The 23,560-nt window shown below is 41.9% G+C and overlaps 1 protein-coding gene across 50 annotated transcripts in view; it reads right to left on the reverse strand.

The window, feature by feature from the left end:
- The window catches only part of LOC137105903 (ankyrin-3-like), a 133,102-nt gene that overhangs the window by 10,034 nt on the left and 99,508 nt on the right, over positions 1 to 23,560 (reverse strand). For 14 of the 50 annotated variants that reach the window (XM_067488690.1, XM_067488662.1, XM_067488660.1 and 11 more), the window contains 14 exons: positions 21,246 to 21,344; positions 19,052 to 19,206; positions 18,569 to 18,780; positions 17,828 to 18,035; positions 16,722 to 16,818; positions 16,266 to 16,494; positions 15,351 to 15,476; positions 14,523 to 14,645; positions 13,967 to 13,993; positions 13,294 to 13,375; positions 5,768 to 12,043; positions 2,375 to 2,449; positions 916 to 1,047; positions 592 to 735 (listed from right to left, as the gene is read on the reverse strand). In XM_067488690.1, the coding sequence (XP_067344791.1) occupies positions 592 to 735; positions 916 to 1,047; positions 2,375 to 2,449; positions 5,768 to 12,043; positions 13,294 to 13,375; positions 13,967 to 13,993; positions 14,523 to 14,645; positions 15,351 to 15,476; positions 16,266 to 16,494; positions 16,722 to 16,818; positions 17,828 to 18,035; positions 18,569 to 18,780; positions 19,052 to 19,206; positions 21,246 to 21,344 (7,985 nt within the window). Of the gene's footprint in view, positions 1 to 591; positions 736 to 915; positions 1,048 to 2,374; positions 2,450 to 4,219; positions 12,044 to 13,293; positions 13,376 to 13,966; positions 13,994 to 14,522; positions 14,646 to 15,350; positions 15,477 to 16,265; positions 16,495 to 16,721; positions 16,819 to 17,827; positions 18,036 to 18,568; positions 18,781 to 19,051; positions 19,207 to 21,245; positions 21,345 to 23,560 lie in introns of all 50 variants that reach the window. The other 36 variants (XM_067488675.1, XM_067488687.1, XM_067488674.1 and 33 more) reach the window with 11 other exon arrangements.

The raw sequence follows: 23,560 nt of genomic DNA on the forward strand, positions 1-23,560 counted from the left end.
GGCCAACAAAAGGAGATGGCAGAGGTTAGTATTTTGAACTCGTTAAGCGACTCATACACAGAATCATAACTATGTTAAACCAAATTAGGAACCAGTGCCCGTTTTTCACCAGTTCATTAGTGGCTTACATTTGCTTCAGGATCATGCTGTTTCAAACAGTCACATGCACCTAAAATGGTACAGATTTTCCTGCGTTTAATTAAAAATCCATAAAAAACTCTACGTTTTTAGAGGTTTTCAGATACATTGATCTTGATCACCCAAAGTTTTAATATTCTGATGACTGGTGCTTACAAATTAATTGCACTGCCCAGTGTTGAAAGCTAACGAGCTGACTGGGCGACTGCTTCAACTTTAATGCTATTATTACCCGATGGGCCTTTTACTGATATGAGCTCGATGAACCTGCTGAAGCATTGAGTCATTCTGATTAACATTAATTGACTACCACAGTTTGTTAAAGCCCGATTGGATCTGTATTTGTTTGGATGTTAAGGTCTGACTATCCGACTGAGAGAGGAGGTGAAGAAGGGAGAAGGGACAGACTGAGAGATAGACTGAGAGTTTCAGCTAGGGTGGGCTACACTTTACCATCGAACTGATCCGGGAATACTGCGTTATCATCGGCAAAGCAGCGTGTGCCTGAAATGTTACCGTAGTCAAATATGGGCCCTTCCAGCAAAGTCACAATATCCAACCGATTGATCTTAGTCAGCACCGCAGTTAAAGCATCCGCTACAGAGAAGAGAGACAGAGAAAATACAAACTGTATTGACGGGCGTGTACATCAACACATTGACTTCTTATGGTCACTTTCACATTAAATGTGTATTCTGATGTTTTGAAAATGCGAACAAAATGAAGACCTGGCTAGCTCATAACCCCCCACCCCCGCCCCGCCGCACACACACTTACTTGTGGCATTTTTACCGTCCCTGTGCACCCATTTCTTTAGGAGCATGAAGCTCTGTGCTGTTAGAGAATTGGGGTTCTCCACTCTGATGAAGTTGATCTCTTCCACAGAGAAATCCAGCTCCCTGGCCAGCTCTGAAGCAGGACAAAGACCAGAGAAAGGAAATGAAATGAGGATTTTGCGCTGGCATTTCACAGCTCGGGAGTCTTATCTGCTGAGGTCATTAATGGTAAAACATCTGGCCGGACAAGCATGTTCTGTTTTAGTAAAAGACAACAGTACAAAAGTGTCTCTACAAATACAGTGGAACTAGTGGCATGTGCATTGGTGCACATAAAAACCCCAATGGTAAGCAGCCCACATTGTGAATCAATTAAATTTAGCAATTGCGATACACATCAAATGACATTACTTTCATTTTCCTTTATCGCAAACCAGATGAAAACCAGATGGTCTGAATGTTGTGGTGGACAGGGGTCTGCATGGTCTGCAGCTCTCTGATCAGTCTGCATCGACACACGAGCTTTCTCGTGTTCCGACACCTGTCGATCACGCCCAGCACGGCATTTTTCCATGGTGACCCCGCAGCATTTCCATCCCCTTGCGGCTCCTGTGTGCTCATTTGCTAAATAAGTGTAATTGCTGACAAAATTAAGTTAATGAAGGCGTGAAAGGCTCCTTGTACAGGCGGGACTGCGGGATATGAATCCAAAACCATGCGAAAACCCTTTTCAGCAGATCCAGTGTCACTGCAGCTCTGCAGCAGGAAGTAGAATTATGAGTTGGATTTCCCCCCTCACCCACTGTAGTGGATAGACAAGTGTTCACACTCATACACTTTACAGGATGACTGTGCACTCACATGGCAGCGCCTACTCGCACACGCTCAGGAAGGCGTGGGGCATTGCTGCAGTGCAGGTTGCTCAGCTTGGGCTAAACTGCAGAGGCCACACCCTTGTTGCTGCTCAAGTGCAATGTGTACAAAAATCCCTCTCACTCTTCCTCTTGAGTACATTCAAGCACAAATATGCAGCACATGTAAACATAAGTACGATGCTCTGCGAGTTTCATGCCCTTAAAATTACAACATACATTGCGACATTTTCTTTCTCATTCTCGCTTTTGTCTTATGAGTGAAGTATATTTCGATTTTAAAAACAATTTTAAAGTCATTTATTTGAGCTTTTTTAAATATCCCTGTATCAACGTTGTCAATATGTGTACAGATGATGTTTGTGATTATACACCACTGCAGTGCTGCTCAGTCAACATCTTTATACCACACGTCCACCAGATGGCAATAAACACTATGAAACAAATGGTTTGGAAAGTGGCTCCATCCAGCTGATTCATTGAAACGTTTTAAATTCTCATCCCGAATCCTTCGTGCTGCATCATACAACTGCTTACGTTTGGTGCTTTTGTGTGAAGAAAATGAGATGTGTGTGTGTGTAGACTCACCAGTCCAGCTCAGTCCGAGATGATCAGCTACTATTGCCATGCGGAGGTCTGTTCTCTCACAGGGACTGTGAGGGCCTGTGCGAGGAAGCAGGGCAGGGCACAAACAATTAACATACGTCACATTGTTCCACTCTTGTGTTGAATGTAGTTTTTCATAAAATGTCTACACAAGGGGACATTAACATTTATTGAAGTACACAGACTGGGATCGGGAATTATCCTGATTTCTCCAGAACACCTACTGAAGACCAACTTTAGCTCACTGTCCCAGTTTATTCTCTGGAAAAGGCAACGTTTCTGGCCAGACCCCCCATCAATAATTCAGTTGATAAATATGTCTCTATCTTTAAAGGAACAGTTTGACAGCTTCTTCAAAAAGTATTAAATGAGAAACCAGAAACTACGCTCTGTTCAATGTGAAGGTAGAGTCAAGAAATTGCTTGGGACTAAGATTAGAAACCAGGTGGACACAACTAGCCTTGACTGTGCAAGTGAAAAAAATAAAAACCCATGAGAAGCTTTAAATCTCAACAACATGTTACATTGTGTTTGTTTAATCATAAAGAAGCCAAACTGTAAAAATGGCGACTTGTCGTTACAAATAACGTAACACGTTGGTTGAGACCAGTGTGGCCTGACACATAAATGTTTTCACCACATTGTCAAACTATTCCTTTTAGTTTTACAATGGACAGTCAAATTATATTCTGTTACTTTCTCTTAAATATTAATGGATGAATGGGACGTAAGGAATCGAGAAGATCTCCATACTATTTCTACTAGACTTGCTTTCATATTTAGGATCATCACTAAGTAAACATTAAGAACAAAATGAACATTTTTGTAGTTATATTGTTGCAATAGCACTATTATAGAATATCAGTGAGACAGTTTATAATATAAAACCTATTCATAAGTACAAGGATCAGTGAGGCCAGAAAAAAAGACAAAAATATTTGATGTTCAGTAGGATTAGTAGCAGTAGTAAGTGTTCAGAGTTTAGAGTTAAAAGTTTGACTAATACCATGTCACTAGCAACAAACCATCAGACAACATTCCATCCAGCTGATAAAAACAATTTATGGCTTTAACTTGAAATCAAAAATAATCCAGCTGCACCAATGGTTTTCCACTATGCCATAATCGTGCGGCTGACATTCACATGATTGTCAAGTTTAGACCAATGAATTGTTTTCACAGTTCCAAATGAGTACGAGTGATCTACAAACCAGGCAGGCAGACCGAAACACACACTACAACATTAGATCCCCCCCCCCCCCCCACAAAAAAAAAATCGTTTACCTGTGACTTTCATCTCTAGAGGGGAGGTGAGCGTTGTGGTGGCATGTGGCGAGGTGCGAGTCTAACTTTTATCTTAGCGTGAAACATTGGTCCAGAGTGATAAAAATAGGTGGGTATACTCACTTTTAACTCAGCCCCTCGCGTGTTCTTACTTGCAAATTAAACACTTGTAACTAAAAATTGCGTTTATATTAAAATGGTCATTGCAGTGCTTTTTTTTTTTTTCCTGTTTACCAAAGACACAACAACCTATTAGCTAGTGATTAACCCGCTTTGTCCCAATGCATCCCTAACAGTTCAACATATAAAAGCAGGAAGTAAATCCATGTAGAACTAATTAAGATATTGGTAAGATTTGCTGATTCTGTGACAGATTCCTGCTTCAGCCTTTACTTTTGTGTCTACATCAGACGGCACAGGACACAGATAACGAGAAAGACAGGAAGAGGACATGACAGCTGCACTTACGTCGCATCACAGAGCACAACAACTACATGCATCTCACTGATAGATAAAGATAAAGTATAGCAAGTGTTTACAAACTAGTCTCTGTGAGTGGAGCCGTGACTGGTTGATCAACCTGCTCCTTCCCTCCATGTGTCCGCCTACTCTTCCTCCTGCTCCTCCTCATCCTCTCACTGATGGCCTGCTCAACCTCAGCTCTCACATCTCTAGGAGATGGTGTTGATGTGGTGGTGCTGGTGGAGGTGGAGGTAGAGGTGTGTGAAGGGCGGGGACTTCTAGAAGCTCTAGGTGGTTCTGACAAGGAAATGTTCCTGGTAGTGCTGCGGCTGCATCTCTCTTCATCCTCAGTGATCAGTGTCTTTCCTTCTAACTTTGTTTCAGCCTCCTTGGGGATTGTTGGGTTCACAGGGTTGGCTGCCCGGCTACTGACAGACCTGCTTTTAAATTTGTTTGAGATGACTGCACTATCTGCCCTTACTGCCTCATTTGTTCTACTCCTGCCTGAAGTTTTCAGTAATTGAGTGCTGGATCTATCTTTAGTTAGCCGTTTGCTACCCCAGTGGGATTTATTGCTTATATCACTAACCACGGGTTTGGTTCTAACCTGCTTCTGCTCGCAGGAATACGAGGAGTATTTTATGGCTTTCATTACTGGGATTTTGGATTTATTCATACTCGCAAAAGGGTCTAATCTTTCGTTGGCTATAGGCATTGAGTGTTTCCCGACTTGGAATTCACGAACATTTACTTGTGCTTTGTCTTTCACCATTGATTGACTTTGGTTGCATAGTTTGTGCCTGGATAAACTCACTGGTAACCTTGACCTGCATATCTCCCCTTGGATCTTTTTGGCATCTGTGGTTGGTATTGCTACATTATCACAAGTCTTGCCATCGCTGCTGTTCTTATCTAGACGGCTGATGGACACTTCCATTCTACTGACATCCTGCGGTCCTGAAGAGGACAAGTTCAACACAATACTGCCCGTCTGATGGACATCTGAATAGTCATTATTGGAGGCAGGGATGTCTCTACTGGTATTGCTGGTCCGCGTTTGGGGACTTCTAATATGTTGTAAAGATGCGCAGTAATGATCAGTGCTTTGGTAATGAGAGGTTTGATTTTCTGATATCCAACCCAAACGGTCGCTCAGTTCGGTGGACCTCATGGATATTTTGGAATTATCTGTAATGTCTGATGGGCTAGTATTCAGATCGCTCTCTGTCATATGCAATTTATTAAAATGATAATAATCAGTATGGCTTGAGGTTACAGAATAGGAACTATCTACAGTTGTTCCTGAGGTTATGTCACTCGAACATTCAAAGGTTGTTCTACATGTAGAGCTGCTATTTGAAGCATCACAGTGTTTTTTTGGTGACAACTTAAATCCTGTTCTAAAAGTGGACAGTTTGGGCTCAGTTTTGTGGCTCGAGTCTCTGCATGTGCTGTAACTGCCAGCTGAACTTGATATTTCTAGCTGGACCGTAGTGGTCTGTACCAAGACTGGAGGGACTGGTAAGGCAGCTATGGGATCTGGAGTATTAAAATGATCCCTGTGTTGTGAGGAGGCATCTACCTTTGAGTCCCTGACTCTGTAACTGCCCGCAGAGTAAAAATGCTCACCGATCTGAAAAAACTGGAGCCTCTCTTCCACCATGTCCCTCTTGCTCATGTCAATCGCACCACTGCGGGTCATCTCAAACATCTTCCCTTCATGGAAGGGGAATGGATTTGGCTCACTCGTTGGTGTGCTATCGTCCGTTGGTGTTCGGGCTGGCGTTGTGTCTGGTGTCGTGGCCTGAGACTGGTCTTCGACCGCCAGTCCAAAAGGTTTAGGTTCACCATTGCTTTCCCGTGTCCCTCCCATGTCAACAACTTCTTCTTCTCCACTTTTACTAGGCCATGGGTCAAACTCCAGCCCTTTGGTGGCAACGGTTTTAAAAGGAGAGTTAAACTCTTCTTCTAACTTATAACTGAAGTAAGTGTCTGAAAATCCCTCTTTATCTGAGGGTTTTTGACTTTTAACCCCATCATTTCCAATACCATTAGGTGTTCCACCATTTGAGGGGGTATCTGTTTTATAAGTGTCCTTTTGACATTCCTCTGGGGTTTTCTCCTCCTCAATAACTTCCAGTTTGGTCTGGGGAAAAGACCGGTCACAGGACCTAAATGTGTCTGTTGCCCAGACGTCTCTCCGGCTGTCTGGGAGACTAAACAGCCGTAAATCTGCCTGCTCGCACAGACCATCATCCTCATCCTGAAGTTCATACCCATCTAGGGAGTCTATCTCTGTCGCATCTGTGTCATGAGAAAATTCAGCCGTTGTGGCTATTGAACAGTCTGTTATTGACTGGTCATTTCCATTTTGTTCATAGTCATAGTCCTCTCCTTTCCCATTAGAATCTTTACAACCGTTGGTCCCATTGATTCCACCATGAGGTTCTTTGTTGTTTCCGTTTTTGTCATGTTTTTTGGATTTAGATGCCTTTTCCTTCTCCTTATTTTTTTCTTCCTCCTCCTGAGGGACCTTGGATGTGAATTTTTTACAAGGAATCGGTTGGAAGATTGACTCATCCTCGTCTTCGTCTGCCTCTTCAGCATTTGATTGACTGTCATCGGTCCCGGGGGGCACCGGAGTGGGTGGTTGGATACGTATAATTGGCTCAACCAGCAGATGCTTGTCGTGCTCTTCCTGCAAGTTCACCTCCATCATTTCGGTCTCAGTCTCTGAAGAAGCACAGGAACCTTTTCTCTCTGGGTCTGAAATGTCTGAAGCTGAATCTAGAGGAGGAGGTGGGGGGAACTCAATATAGGCAATACCTTTGTCTTTTGAGACCTCTTGCCCTAATGTTTCATCAATCCTGCCATAGGCAGTTGTTTCTTGCTGGTTAAAATTATTTGTTAATTCTTGCTGATTATCATTCATTACTGGGTCTTGTCTATTAGCATTAACAAGATCTACCTGTGTGGTATTAACACTAGTTTGGTTTTCTAGTAGAGCCTCTCTGAAATTGAAAATCACTCTGCGGTGGTCGTCTTCCTCTGATTCCTCAGAGACTTCCATGATAGGGCTAGGTTTATCCGGCATGAATCCCACAAAGCCTTCAGGGGTCCTGCATGTGAGGTCATAGCTGACCTCCTCAGAGCTGGGGGTCTCTGGTGTAACCGGGCTTTTCCCCGAGCTGTCTATGAAAGAGACCTGTTCTAGTGTGTCATCATCGGGGCTAATGGGGCTCAGAATAGAGTTGGATTTCTGTTTGACCGTGTATAGTGCTCCTTTGGCTTCTCTCTCTGCCTGTCTGCCCACCTGGACACCAACGTAAACAGGTAATGTTTTGATGCCCTTGAAGTTCTCTTTGGTTGTTATTGCAGTCGGAGGGGTTATGACTTTCTCCAACATTTCTCTAGAGCTGGAAAGATTATTGGAATTTGAATCTTTGGGGGCGTTGTCTAGAATTTCAAAGGTTAGATTGTCATCTGTTTTTATTGGGGTTGTTTGCATTTTGCTTTTAGATAATGTGGGTATCTGAGAGGGTTTCGTTATTGCCACTTTCTTTGTGAGGTCATTATCTAAAGAAGAAGTCAATGTTCTTACAGGAATTTGAGATTCGGTATTTTTCCTAAGGTTTTTGTTTAGTGTTTCCTCACACTCTCTTTTAGGTACCTCGGCTATTTTTCCTTTAGGAACAAACTCGCTTTTTGCTGCTTGTTGGCATATTGTAGCATCTTTTTCCAGTAGTCTTGTGGTATCATGAACAACAGGTGTCTGAACAGTCTGACCTTTACTGGTTTCTGTCACTTCCCGAGTAACACGTGAATGCACATCTTTTCCTTTGGTAGTTGCTTTTTCCGTCTCAGTTTCACTAATTTGTCTTTGTAGCGATGCTTCTGGGATGGGTATTTTTGGGAGCTTGTCTCCTGTATGGTTTGGGATTTTAGATGTTGATAATATAGAATCCTTACTGATGTCTGTGGCAGCATGTTTGTCCTTTTCAATATCCTTTTTGGGGCTTCCTTCTTCTGAAGTTTCAGATGACTTCTGTGTTTTTCCTCCAGCAAAAACCTGATAAACAGGAAGTTTGCTTTCTTGTAATTTCTTTATTGAAGGTTTTGGCTGCACTGGAGGAGGAATTTTGATTGGACTGGACTGACTTAGTTTCTGAGCCTCAGATTCAAACTTCATCCTCACAGCACTGACTTTGGATGTTGATTTTACATGAGCAGGAGAAGATGGTTCAGACTCACTGGTCTTAGTCTGTGGTATAGTTTTAGTTTCACTGATTTGAGAGTGTGTGCTTTTCTGTGGACTGCTTGGTAAACTAGAGCTTTTCTTTTCAGTTGATGTGGTGCTGCCGAACATCTTACCAACTGAAGGCTCCCTCAGCTTGCTTTTACTGAACCCTTCCTCTCCTGCCTTAGATTTTTGCTGGGTTTTCTCAGGGGAAGCTAAGGCTGAGCTAGGCCAGGACTCTTTTGAGTCTTGTCTTACAGGCTTTTTCTCAGGGGACTGCAGCTCAACATTTAGCTTCTCTGTTTTGTCACGGAAGAACTGTGATACCTCACTGAGTTTTTCCTCAGCTTCCTTCACAGTTTGGTCCACCCTGTCCTCATAAAGGAGCTTGTCCCTGGTCCTGTCATGCTTATCCTCTGTAAATCGCATCCAAACAGCATGCTTTGGGCTGCCCTGTTCTGTGGAATAATGGAGCACAGTTACCTTGTCAAACTGAGATGGTTCATCCCTGTGCAAGAATTTACTAGATTTAGGAGACCCGTCTTTTGATGACTTCGAAATAAACTCTCTTTTGGGGCTTTCTTGTTGCTGACTCCTGCTCTGAGTTCTATGGCTGCCACTCTCCTCAGAAACCGTGTAATGTTTTTTGTCAGTCACCACTTTGTCAGTCTCCTCTGTGTCCGAGTGAGACAGTGATGATGCATCAAGTTTTTCTGACAAGAGCATTTTCTCAGCAAACCTATAGGACTCGCCTCGGATCTCTGACAATTCATCATCGCAATATTCTATGGAGTGCTGGCTTAAAAGTTTCAGGGCTTTATATGAATCATCTGCTATAAGCTGAGCAGAGCTTGGGCGACTGTCCTCCTCCTGTGACACTGGGGTATTAATGTGAGATGTTTCAAGAAAAGAAGGCAGCGATTCTTCCACAGTAAGTTCCTCTTCTTCCTGTTGGACCTCATCATAATCAGTGAGCTCTTTAATTCCACTCTCCTCTTTGTAAACATAAAGCTCGGGGTGTTTTTTGGTTTCTCTGATAATAAACTCAGTCGGCTCTGCTGCGCTATGGCCCTTTCCAATATGAACCTCAATTATCCTTTCAACTTTGGGTTTTGATTTGACTTCTCTGTCTAGAAATCTAGGAGTCAGCTCATCACCTTTGACAGAATCCTGGCTAGCTTTATGCTCAAAAAGACCTGCCAGTTCTTTGGATGGGTCTCTACCTGACTGGAAAGCTTTCATGATATCTCTGACTGACATAGCTTCTTCTATCATCTCTGCACCGTCGGTCAGCTGGGGCTTGTGATAGACCATTCTAGTAGTAGTGGTAATGTGAGTTTCCTCTTTAAGACACATGCTTTTGTTCATCATGGAGTCTTCTTCTGGCATCTTCAACTGTAAGGCTTTGGTGGAACTTGTTGAAGCTGCGTCTGCGTCTATAGAAGGAAGAACAGGTGCCGTCTCTTCTAAGAGTAGAGGTTCACAAAGGTCATCAGGCTGCTCAAAGCTCCTAATGTGGACTACTTCAGTCCGGGTCTCAGTTACGCAAGGAGGGATGGGAGAATCTGTAAATAAAGGCTTCGGTCCTGTGCTCTCTGCGCTCTGAGGTGCAGAGGGTGTCTTTTCACTCCTGGTCTCAAACCCACTGTCTGACAGGGGGCTTTTATCTTGCTCATGAGAAAGGTCCTCGGGTGATTCCAAAATGGTGTCTGGGCCCTGATATGACTCAGCAAGTTTGCTTAGATCTTTCTCTGAGGGAGACCTGAGCATGCCTGAGACGGGTGGAGGCATTTTGAGTTTGTGCTCTTGTATTGACATTGACGGTTTAAGGACACGTTTCTGTTTCTCTTCCCCTTCCCTTTTTGAATCCTCCTCATACCTGTATTTCAACTCCGCCATTTTCGAGAGAGAGCTAGCGCCAATGTCATTTGTTAAAAAATCTACTACTTTAGCCAACTCCAAGTCTTTGCTTGACAGGGAGTGATGCTTGAGAAGGAACGAGTTTTCATCAAAAGTGGGGTAATTGTCTGAAAGGGCACTTCTCTGAGCCTCCTCAATCTCATCTTTAGAAAATTCCTCCCATTCATCCTCTGAGGCTCTCTCTTTACCTGGAATGGCCTTACCTTCACTCATGATATCTTTCTGCAATAGCTCACTGACTTTGACCAAATCCTTTTTTACTTTCTCGACCAGAGTAAATGGCTCCTCATCCTCTAATTTAGGCTCTTTAGGAGTGCCAGTATGTGACGTTTGGACAGTTTTAGCGGCTGTTTGTGTGTCTGTCTGTAGGATAGCTGTCATTCTGATCAGGTCCTCTTTCATGTCTGCAACATCTTTAAGTATTTCCTGGTTGGATGCTGCAGTTGGATGAATGATAGGTGGTGTGATAAAAGGAGGGGATTTTAACTGGGACTTTATTTTTGATGCAGTAACACAAGTAGACAAAGAGGAAGAAGACGAGGTTGAGGCACGTGGGGAATCAGGCAGTGCCATTTTAAGAGACCCTGGCCCTGGTTTGACGGAGGTGTCGGGAAGAACGTTGACCAATGAATACACAGGTACAGTCACCGTATTAGATGAAACTGTTGGGCTGGAAGGGGCAGCTATAGATCTCAGAGAGCCATAGGCAGAGCTTGCTGTTGCAGTTTTACGTGACGAGGACAGTGATTTAAGGGAGCCATAGCCCGAGACAGAGTATGAGTCTATAGCTTCATTTATGGCTGCACTGACGCCAGAGGTTGCTGCCTGTGTGGTGGCCTGAATCCTCTCTTGAAGGCTGCTACTTCTCTCTGAGAAAAGGCGGGAGGAAGGAGAGGATGGAGTGGAGGAGGAGGAGGATGGATATTTAACAGGCGACACTGATCCGTTCATCATAGACAGTTCTGATGAAGCAATGGTTGTCTGACCAGTTGAGGAGAGAGACGAGAGAGATGTTCTCCCTCCCCGGGAAGAGAGTGTTGAATCTACAGAGGTTTTCAAGGAGGACAGGCTAGAGATGCTTTTAACCGAAGAAATGTTAGGTGCCCCTGAATCTGTCCCAACCGTGGACCCAAGTGCAGTTTTAAAAGGCATATTAGCATTGTAAAGGTTGTAAGTAGTCTTTGGTGATGTTGGAGCAGTAATAGGAACTGATGCTCTCTCTGGCACAGAACCATTCGGTATGAAATGAAGTGGGGAAGTCCTCGATGTGTATGCTGAAGCAAAGGTTTTGATAGATGCTGGATCTGTGGCACGTTTACATGGGCTTCCAGAGGGTACAAGGCTAGCAGACCCCTGGACAGGGTACTGACCCTGCTGGACTACAGTTTTAATGGGGGAAGGCATAGTCCTGTAGGACCTGATGGGGGATGAGGACACTATGTCACTGACTGATTTCACTGGGGATGATGGATCAGGTGCAGGTGTTCCCATGGTGGCTTTGATAGTTGCAGGACATGCAGGTGATGGGGAGGAGAGGGGCCAGGTAGATTTCAGTGGAGAAGCAGTTGGTGAGCCTGTCGGTGAATCTGTACTGGTGAGGGAACCCCCCAGTCCGGCGAGCCTTGTTTGGCCAGGGACGGTAATAGGAGCAGTCGACCATGGTGGGTAAGGTCTGGTTGGAAAGACAGGTTTGTGAGGGTAACCAGCAGGCAATGTTCTTGCTGTTGCACTTCGCTCAACTGCTGTTTCTTCAGATGAATTTGTAGAAATCATGACGTACGAATGGAAAATTAATTTTAAAACAGGAACCAGAAAAGTGAATGTAACAGAAAATTATGTTGAGGAAGGGAAAGGAAGAAAAAAAATGAAAGAGAGACAAAGAGATCAGAGGAGGAAGAGTTGGTCAGTGACGCAGTCCTGATATTACACTGGTATCAAGGAAGGACAAACAGTCGTTTTATGAAGTGCTGATATAATGTTGTGAGTACTGACTGAAGATGAACAGCCTGAAACAGCCTTCCTGTGTGATTCGGGATTGTGGATGACTCAAAGGAAAAAAAGCGCAACAACAACATAATAAATAAATGGGATGAAGCACATACAGCAGCAAAGGAAAATTCTAAAGACAAGGGTCCAGACTAACAGCTGACAACAGAAAAACGGCAAGACAAATGGACCAGGATTAACACAACAACAACTTCTCTCTTTGTTCAAAAATCTGCATTTGGATTCTGCTTATAATTTCAACCTGCTGTGAAAGTGCCTTTTATCTGTTTGGTCCACAAATGACAGATTTACCAAAGACATTTTAGACACTCTGATACAATAGAGCCAAGGGCAACATATGTTTCCAGTTTACAGTAGATAAAAAAAAACAAAATATGACAAAATGTGTTTTCCAAGACCAGTTTTGGCCCATTTTGTCATGCAGGGTCAATAACGATCGGTGACAAACAGAGTGTGTGAAACTCAAAAGAAACACCAAGGATAAAGCCAAACTTAACTGAACTCCTAACATGCATTTCCATCCCGCAAAAAGCTGCCGTATCGTCACAAAGCCAAAACAGCTTTAAAACCACAGAGGACAAATGCTTTTTACCAAAACTAATTTTACTCGGACCTTTTTACAAAATGCCAGTAAAATTGTGTTGGAAGGTCAAAGATGCTGCATTTTTGGACTTTTAGAACTCAGCAGTGGTTAACGAGACAAACCCACAAGAAGTACACTTCACAAAGTGGGCAAGCACAGCACAAAAACTTTAAAAAATAAAAATTAAAAAACACTCACTGACCCATGCAAATGTATGACCATGTTGTAAACAAGCATGTGAACAGTGCATGTTATGTAAGATGAGAAATATGCATTTATTACATTAAGTACTATCTATTTATCACGCATTTTATACGTTAATTAAACTTGTTATTAAACTAACTTATCCACGAAAATTGCTATTGTTATATTCATCAAAGGCTTTGTTAGTGAAAATGTCAAACTCACTCAGTGCAGGCTCGGCCAGATAGCTGTAGCGCTTACGTAAGGCTAGAGATGCAAAGGTATGACGTCGTTCTGGCTTTTCAGTCTGCAACAATAGCAAACAACACAAAATCCTATCAGTTCTAGTCCTACATTGAATAGTGCTGACAAATGAGCATCATTTGGGCCTCGTAATGTCAAAGCAAACCAAGTAGTCTGCATTGGTTTATAGTCACAAAAAACAAAGCCCATATTCAACAGTTGCATAATACAGCGTCAAATTTGCTACATTTAATGTTGTATTTTTTTTTATGTCTTGATAGTACAACTTAGAATAAGTACTACTAAACTAATCAAATTAGCTTGGGTTAGTCATGATAAAACTACAAACTTTATAAGTATTATTAAGTTTGTAAATGATCTATTTTAGGGTAACAAATGTTTAAATCTTGAATTAAGAACAATTCTAATTCCAAAACCACTGCATAGTGTACAAGATAAAGATTGGACATAAAACAATTTTGTTTTTCATATCTACAAATATATCATGCAGAACTGAGCACCTAACGGCTGCTTTGAACGAGGAAAGCTTATATTGCTCTTGTAGAAGCAGAAAGAATAAGGCTATGATGAGCAGAGCAGGGCCACTATAGATCTAGCGCTGAGGATAGCACATGGTGGGGAGGGTGTGGTTTACCTCATCCTCGGCATCTGACTCCATTTCCTGGTTCCCAAGATGCATTGCAGAAACAGGGGGGGAGTAACATAATGGAAAGCAGGGGGGAAAAGAAACATCAGGGTGTGAAAAAGGAGTGACTGACACAAGCTCCAACTGAGAAGAGAAGCCGCTTTAGCAATCTCAGCAAAGAAAAGCAAAAACGCAGACCAAGCAAATGGCGAGAAAATTAAGCGCCAACACTCAGCAGCAAACACAGCAAATGAAGTCAAGCCACAAAAAGCCAGCCAGATGATCAAAAGAAGTCTTTAGCACAAAAAGCCCTCAGCCAAAAGCATGTCACCCAAATCAAAAGGTAGTGGGAAACAAAATGTGACAGCCAATGACAAGAATCCACTGCATTGATAACCAATATACATAGAGAGAAGCTTTAAACAGATAAAAGACACAGTGGTGGCAGTTTGGCCAAAGTCTTTCTCTGTCTTTCATCTATCAGGGTTATTGGGGCCAAACTAACCTAACCGTGAGTATGGATATGGAGGTGACCACAGGGAATGGCGACTTCACGCTACCTTACCTTTTTAACTGCAGGAAGTGTGATGTTCAGGTTGCACACGGCAGTTTGGGGAAGACCTTTGGTGGCCTTGCACTCTTTGAGGAAAGTGAGTCGACCGCACGGTTCCTGGCTGGGATCTCTGACCTAGAGAAAGAAAATATCTTCTTTATGTGCCTTCTATCTTTTACAAGGCAGTAGTCACTGCTGATGCACATTAAGATGAACAAGATCAACACGACCACCAGAGGTTCTGTTTAAATGTGCAAACGTGTAGTTTTTAATACTTGACCACAACATATATTTCATAGAAAGTGTGTTTTTTTGTTTTTCATACGTATAACACAAAGAGATGAAATGACCTTATTTGGGTAAAACCCAGTGCACAAAGGTCTTAGTGCAGTAACCCAAAGACCTGGTGCACCGCTTTATATCATCTCCCTCTGTCTGCGTGCATGTCAGTGAAGAGTTGTGTTGTGAGAAAACTGATATCTGATCCGGCAAATAGCAATAGCTTTGAACATAACACAGCAACGGATGCAGAACAAGATGCAAGACAATTCATTTAAAAGTACATGATGTTATTGGGCCAATCAATGTTTCTTCAGTGCTGGGAAAGGGAAGCTCTGGGCTGGGTCATACTCTATGGACGAGACTAATCATTTAAAAACTAACGTGGAGAATTTCTGAGCCAATAAAGGGAAATAAGAGCTCAATTATGATTTGGCATTAAATGTTCACATCAACAAATTTACACTGGCTGCAGTGTTTGTGCAACATTGTCTCTTGTCCCCTACATTATTCCAATGGTGGAAGGACGCGTCTTAGACTAGGGGGTGTATTTTGCAGTACCTTGACGCAGAAGGGCAAACGGTTCTCCTTGAAGGCGTAGAAGTTAAGAACTAACTGCTGACCAGCTTTTGTAAGAGGAGCCAAATTGCCGTAGCAGTCCACATAAATGGGCCTGCCCTCCAGAACCTGTCGGAGTACATCAACAAGATGGGAACAGTATTTAGATTCGACAAAGAAAAAATATGGACATTACAAAATTAGCACTTCTGGACGTAGGTAACGGCTGGACCTCCCACACAGCTGTAATGTAAAGATGAGAGGTTGTATGCTCCACAACCACAGAGTTACTGGTTTAAACCTGCATCTAAAACTTTCGTAAAAGGTTATCAGATAAGTAAAAAATACTAATTAATACAAAAGTAAAATATCATTTGGTATAAAATATTTTTAGTTGATAAAATTTCATAAAAATATATATAAATATTTATTCTAGAAAAAATGCTGAATTTCGTTTTTTGTACCCTAATCATTTTATAAAACAACTTAAAACTTAATTTCCTTGACTCCCCATGTATCTTTGAATAGCTCATTTACTGTACTTGCTCCGTACTCACATATTTTATGTCTGACTCTTTAATTTTTTAATTAACCTGTTTTCTCCAAACAACACTTTAAAAATTCCTCATATTTAAAATGTTATAATATTTGTATGATAGTAGTGATAAAAGATAGTAAACTATTATCATTGTGTTATATTTCAGATGATTATTGCACAAGATTTGATTTTACTAAAAAATCTGCTTACAGCCGCCAGAAAGTAAATGAATAGACAATTTTTTGCAAATTGCTTCATACGGTGCCACAAGCTTTCTTTGGTTTTCACTTACTGTGATTACACGCGGTGTAATTTGAATTCATTGTGGATTAGAGAATGGATAGATAGGCCTGACCCAAAGGTCAAGGTATGTGCTGTACCTCTATGTCTTTGCTCCTGGCCACTTCCTCGAAGTTCTCCTGCTGCTCCAAGGTCTTGTCCACCTTGTCATCCGTCATACAGAAGCACCTCAGACTGGACTCTACTGGGTCATTCATCTTCGCAAACACCACAAATTTGGCCATGTAGGGGACACAGATCAGCTCCCTGTACAGCTGTGTGGCCAAACCTACGGTGTCTGGGATCTGGTGGCAGTCTGCTAACCAGAACCTGCACAAGTGACAAATAAGATTGTAAGACTTCCAGACACCAATACAAAAAACATGGGGGCGGCAGTGGCTCAATGGGGTTGGAGGTTCGTGCCCTGGGCTTCCTGACCTCATGTGAAAATGTCCCAAAAAGTGCTTTTTTTTGGGAAAAGTATCCCAAAAAAAAGTTAATTTTAATGTGGGCAATAATGAGCAGATTTAGAAAGAAGAACTAGGGCTGATTCTTACCTGGCAGAAACATTGGTGGTGAAGGAGACGCAGTCATTGACGAAAGTGAGAGGAGTTGTGCCTGTGATGTCTTCCCACTGTGCTGGGGATGTGCCACCTGGTAATAGAGTAGAGAACTGTAAATGTAACCAAACCATAAAATAAAAATCAGTTTTTCAAATTTTATAAAATAATAAACAAATCGGGAAAGACCATATTTCTTGAGATACAGTTTATACCATAAGAATAACTACCTTTAATTTTAATTCTTTTTACAGAAAATAGCTTTTTTTTTTTATTAGCCCTTGCTTACAGTAATACTTCAATACAACTCACTGTCAAATATAAAATATGAACACCTCAAAGTAGCACACTAAAAAAAGCTTTTTCATTGTTTTCACATCTTTCCTGGTCTATAAACCTCAACTTAACTTTCCAAACTATGTGTCTAACCTCAACCTGTACTCTAAATTCCCATTAAGCCTATTTTTTAAATGGATAAATATTAGAAATCTTCCTCTTCCTGCAGAGGGCTGACAATGTCGGTAGTGGTGCTGAGGAGTACGACCGACAGACTGAAGTGACATTTTGCACTTACATGCTGCCTCCTGGGCCACAGCAGAGCAGATCATTAGCTTGCACACTGACGTGAACAGGTCACATTTACCCAGCGCACGTTTGTTTGGTTACTTGTTCAACAAGCTAAAGTGACAAGATGTGTGCTCTTGTTTGTACGCTAGATTAAAAAGGTGATGTGGTTGTGACTGTTGTAGTGTGAATGTCTGTTTTGCCTATTGGAGCTATGACGTTACGAGTTTATGCTAGATTTTATTATTAAAGTAAGGTTTTGTATACAAAACTGGGCTGGGAGGTATCCTCGTGAAACCAAAACATAAATAACATTTTTATACATTTTTTTGCTTTAATAAAGTAAATGCTATTTTATTGTAGCTCCGGAGAAATTTCCTGCCAAAAATTCTTTCCTCTTTTGAGGGAGTCAATAAATACGTGAACATCATTCTGGTGTACTTCTCTTGCCACGAGGCTTTAAACTAGCATTACATAGTACTGAATGTCAGTAAAGGTTATTTGTCTTTGAAAACATATTATCAAACACACACACACACCTGTGATGCTACAAAGAAGGCGGAGGCAGGGAGTACAGTCTCCTTTGTAGCCATTGGTAAGACCCTCGCCTGACAGGGGTGGGACCGGGATTGTCATCGTGATGGGCTTGTGGAACTTCCGTCTCCTTGGCTCCACGGTAACGATGGGGCTAAAGGTTGCTCGGTTACCAAGGATTTTCTTCACAGTTTCATCAGGGACCGGCTGGGCCTGGAAGAGGAAATGATGAGTGATTAAAGTATTGTATATGTACTTGCGTACAAATATTTCACTACTAACTAATGCTACTGCCAGGAGTCATGCTAATACTGTTTAATACAGATTATTATCACTGTAATTAGTATCACTATTACCGCTACTTCAATACTGAAACTACTGCTAACAATGTTATTGCTACTACGACTCATATTACCACTGCTGTTTTTTCTATGAATGATTATGCTGTAAAAATTACAACTAACAACTAATTACTAACTAAATTACTGCTATAAATACTACTGCTAACACCACTGTAAATACTAATGCCACTAAAGCTACTGCTTCCACTGTGGTGACCCCTGAAGGGGGGTGGGGGGGGGGGGGGGGGGGGGGGGGGGGGTGGTTCAATGGACAGGGCATCGTGTTGGGATGCAGAAGGCAGCGGGATTGAATCCTACTATTTACTGCCTGTTTTTTTTTTCTTGTCAGTTTGTAGCATCAGACAGAAATATTAATTAAAACAACAAACATTATTATTAATTCACCTGCAGTCCAACTTTAATCTTTTTGGTTAAAGCCCCCTCAGGAAATGAAGCCTGAACCAATGGGACGCTCCAGCTTCGCAGAGTCCCCCCCTCAGGTCCCATCTGATTGGTCTCCTGTCTGATCCGAGACACCACAGCAAAGTACTGTGGGAAGTCCTTCGTGATGATGCGGCAGATTCTCTTCCTTTCAAGCTCGTCAGGACCATCCAATTCTTGAGAAGAAGGAAAATATATAAACGTCATCAATCACATTAATTATAAATATGATAACTCTACAAACCCAGTACTACTAGCACCAAGCCTCAAGCTGACTAATTTTTATCCAATTTAATTTATCTTGTGGTTTGGTCATTTGGCTTTATTTAATTAATGTTATTATTCATCACAGAAGTGATGCAATACGCAACCGCCTATAGTCAAGACTCAAGATCCAACAAAGCCTGGGCCAAATAAATAAACCCACCAACCAAAACAAGTGTTCACCTTCATCCATCCCATTGAGGAGCTGATTGAGGTCATCGGTCTTACAGTCATAGAGATGCTCCTTCCAGGATTCTCCATTCTCGCTGCGCAGCAGGATCAGTTCCCGCTCCTGGCCCCGCATTGAGCCAAAATGAGGGATCTCCACTATTACAGGCCTAGCGAGGTACATGTTATGGGAATATGGTTCAATTAATCACATTGAATTTACTCAAGACACGTAAGAATTAAATTATTGTACCTTTACCTTTAAACATAACCTAGACTTAGTAAGACAATACAATGTATAGTTCATTCTGTCTGAATACAATAATAGTTCTCATTTTCTACAGTATTTTAAAATGTTTGAAATTTGATTTACAATAGATTGACGGCCTCCTCTATTATGGGGTCCACACTGAAGCACATTCATTGGCAATAAAAATGATAAAAGTGAACAAAATGTCATTTTTAAATTTTGTTCTTAAACTGTACCAATACATCTGGAACATCAAGAGACACTGGTGAACTGTGGTTCTGCTGATGACAGTGCTGCTTCATAGTGAAAGCTGTGGCGGTGCTGCAGTTCGATGGGACATTCAGAGTGCGAGTCACAGCATGGCATGACTTGACGAGACATGAAATGGGGTGGGGGGGGGGTTAAGGAGGAAGCTGCGCAGCCCTTAAACAAGGCATAAACAGAAAGATGAAAATACTCTAGTCTGAAGACCCATCGTTTCAGTCCTCAGACTAGAAAGAAAAATAGAACACAATAGGAAATCCACTATGGAGGTACCAGAGGAACTACATTCACTGATCATTCTTACCTCCTGCCAGCTTCTAGCTTAAATTACACCTTTACAATTTCCTGTGTTTTGGACTAATTGACGCGGTCAGAGATACCTCCATCATGATAACCTATTTAAGAGTGTTTTGACACTAAATCACTTTCACACATAGTACTTTTGTGTGTTGACACAGGGCTTGGTTGCTGACCATGAAAAACCCCCCTACTCACCAGATTCGTCTGTAAAATCTTGGGATTTTTTGCTTATGTTGCCACGGAGACACAACAGTCAGCCAAATCTGGTGTGCACCGTTTTACTTAACTTTGCCTGTTGCTTGGTCATTAGTGAGGATAAACTCAGTGGATACACTGCCACTTTAGTAGATACAATAAAGACCAGTCTTCAGTGGTTTATGAGGCATCATAAAAATAGAGCATATGGCAGAACAACTGTATTGGTCACATAAGATTGCTGTACGTAACAAAGCGGCCACTGTTTAATCATAATAGACAGAAACTAGCCCCACAAATCTGCACTATACGTTTTAGCACGTTACCTCTTGTTGCCCTTCTTTGGTTTTTCTCTCTTGACTCTTTAACTCACCCCACTGGTTAAGGCAGATGGCCACCCAGCCTGAGACTGGTTCTGCTGGAGGTTTCTTGCATCAAAAGGAGTTTTTTCTGAAATGCTTTGTTAGCTTTTCTCTATGGTTTTGTAAGATCCCGACCTTACTGTGTAAAGTGCCTTGAGATGACTGTGTTCGTAATTGGCACTATATAGATGGAGTTAAATTTTAAACCCACCCAGTGGTTCTGGAAATAATTGCACAAAAACAGAGTGTTATTACATCAAACTGATCTTAAAAGGTGATGTAAAGTAAGAGCAACCATGGGAAGCAGAATGATGCTTGACTTGAGGAGGAAAAGGCTCATGCCCAACAAGCGCAGTCCAGTCCAAACAGCCAATCAAAACTGTCTCTTTCAGTGACATCAGAAGCCTCTGAAATCAAAAAATACAATGATCTCTAAATGAAAGTGGCTGGAAAGTAACTAATGGATTTAAAGCCACATTGTGTAGTTTTAGGAAGAATTTTAACATCTTGAAACCATATTCTACAATAAGTCTGTCCCTGAAATTCACCCATCTTCTCTAACTATCGTCATTTAAAAGTAGCCACTAGCTGTCCTCCCTTCAGAAGGTCCACAAAGCATAATTCCTCATGGCATTGATTTCTTCCCAAAACTACATGGCAACCATATGACAATAATGTTGTATCCTAACAAATCAAAATCAACAAAGATGGATAAAATAACCATATCAATCAGCATGAATCAGCCTGCCTGGTCATTTCCTTGGAGCGTGGGGGGGAGGGGGAGACAGGAGGGAGAGGAAAGGAGGAGTAGGGGTAGGGTGCTATGTTTGGTTCCTACCCAGCAAATCTAGTTCCTCTGGGTCCCAGCTGTAGCACTGGACTAACCAGACTCTCGCCTTCATTAAGGGCTGGCAGCTTTCGTGGAAGATGCAGTTTACTGTGTCCACAAAATAATGAATCATATATACATAAAACATACACTCGCAAAATCAGTAAAAGCACACGCCACTGAGAAATTGTCTTATCACTGATGCCATACCAGAACTAGTACTTTACACACGCATTAGTAATGGCCACTTGTGCTTTCACCTTTCACATCTTTTCCAACTCTACATTCAGGCTTTAGTATTTCTCAGGCGCCTTGTGTTTCTTCTTCCTGATGTTGCTATGGCTTGGGATTACTACATCTACCGCTACAGCCTTGTTTTCCTGTTTGTCCACAACTGCTATGTCGGCTTGGTTTGTCAGTCTGTATCTAGAAGTGTCACAGGATCTTGTCATTCTCAGTCAACTTTGGAGGTGTGTCCCATTTTGACTTGGGGACTTCCAGCCCCTACTCGGCACAGATGTTCGGGACACTATGCCAGCCACCTGGTTACGGCGTTCCATGTACATGCCTGCTCGCATCTTGCACCTCGCTGTTATGTGCAGCCTGCCCCTGTTGAGGCCGGGGTTACTTCTTCTATCTGACGGTGTTCCCTCCATGAGGATTCCTGCTCTTCTTTCCCTTGCTCCTCTGGTTTCTGCTGCATGAGGTATTCACTAAGCACGTCATCACATGGGGCCATCTTCCTGATGCATTCATGAATCTTGGTTGTTTCATCCTTGATAGTGGCTCTGACACTCACAAATCCTCTGCCTCATTCCATATATATATTATATATAAACGTGTGTATGTGAATACAACCCAAATTCCAAAAAAGTTTGAACAAACGTACATAAAAACAGAAAGCAAATCTGATCAACCCATATTTTATTCACAGTGGAATGAAAAAAAATATATCAGATGTTGAAACTGAGACATTTCATCATTTCATGGAAAATATTAGCTCATTTTGAATTTGATGGCGGCAACACATCTCAAAAAAGTTGGAACAGGGTGATGCTCACCATTGTGCAGCATCTCCTCTACTTTTAAGAACTGTCTGTAAACGTCTGGGAAATGAGGAGACCAGTTGCTGGAGTTTTAGGAGAGAAACGTTGTCCCATTCTTGTGTGATGCAGGATTCAAGCTGCTCATCAGTCCTGGGCCTTTGTTGCTGGATTTTTCATTTTATGATGCGGCCAATGTTTTTTATTGGGGAAAGTTCTGGACTGCAGACAGTCCAGTTCAGCACCTGGACTCATCGTGTCCACGGCTTCCAAAAAGAATTTCAAACTTTGATTCATCTGACCACAGAACAGTTTTCCATTTTGCCTTTTAAATGAGCTTTGGCCCAGAGGACACGGCGATGTTTCTGGGCCGTGTTCACATATGGCTTCTTCTTCACATGATACAGCTTTAACTTACATTTGTAGATTATACAGTGAACTGTGATTTCTGGAAGTGTTCCTGAGCCCATGCAGTGAGGTCCAGTAGAGAATCAGGCCTGTTTTTAATGCAGTGCCACCTGAGGGCACGAAGATCAAGCACATCCAGTTTTGACCTTCGACCTTGTCCGTTGCGCACAGAGATTCCTCCTGATCCTCTGAATCGTTTGATGATTTTATATACTGTAGATGGTGGGATCCTCAAAGTCTTTGCAATTTTAGATTGAGCAACATTTTTCTGAAATTGTTCCACAATTTTAGATGCAGTTCCCCACAGATTAGTGAACCTCTGCCAATCTTTACATTCGAGAGGCTCTGCCTCTCTAAATAGCTCCTTTTATACCCAGTCACGTTACTGACCTGTTGTCAATTAACCTAATTAGTCGTCAAATGCTCCTCCATTTCTTTTTGATTTGTGGCAGTTACTTTTCCAGCCTTTTGTGTCACTGCCATGAAACTATTTTTTAATGAAATGGAAAAATGTCTCAATGTTTCAACATCTGATATGTTGTTTATGTTCAATTGTTAATAAAAAAATATGTTGATGAGTAATTACTAATACATTGTGATATGAATTAATATTAAAGTACTATTAAGTAACACTTATCAACAAATTGAATATGTTTTGCAGTGTATAAGCTTTAATTTGGGAAATGAAACAGGTATCCAAGTCTTGCAATTCACATTAGTTTCACGCTACACTTTAACATAAAGTAGGAATGTACACTCCAAATCAGGATTACGGACTTTCGCCTTTTGTTTTAATCCACAATCTACATTTGTACATCAGACAGTGCTGTTGCCTTCACTTTGTCAAAGAGAAACACAGCTGGACAACTTGCT

This window comes from Channa argus, chromosome 20 (assembly GCF_033026475.1).
Source record: "Channa argus isolate prfri chromosome 20, Channa argus male v1.0, whole genome shotgun sequence".
In the NCBI taxonomy this organism is placed as follows: domain Eukaryota; kingdom Metazoa; phylum Chordata; class Actinopteri; order Anabantiformes; family Channidae; genus Channa; species Channa argus.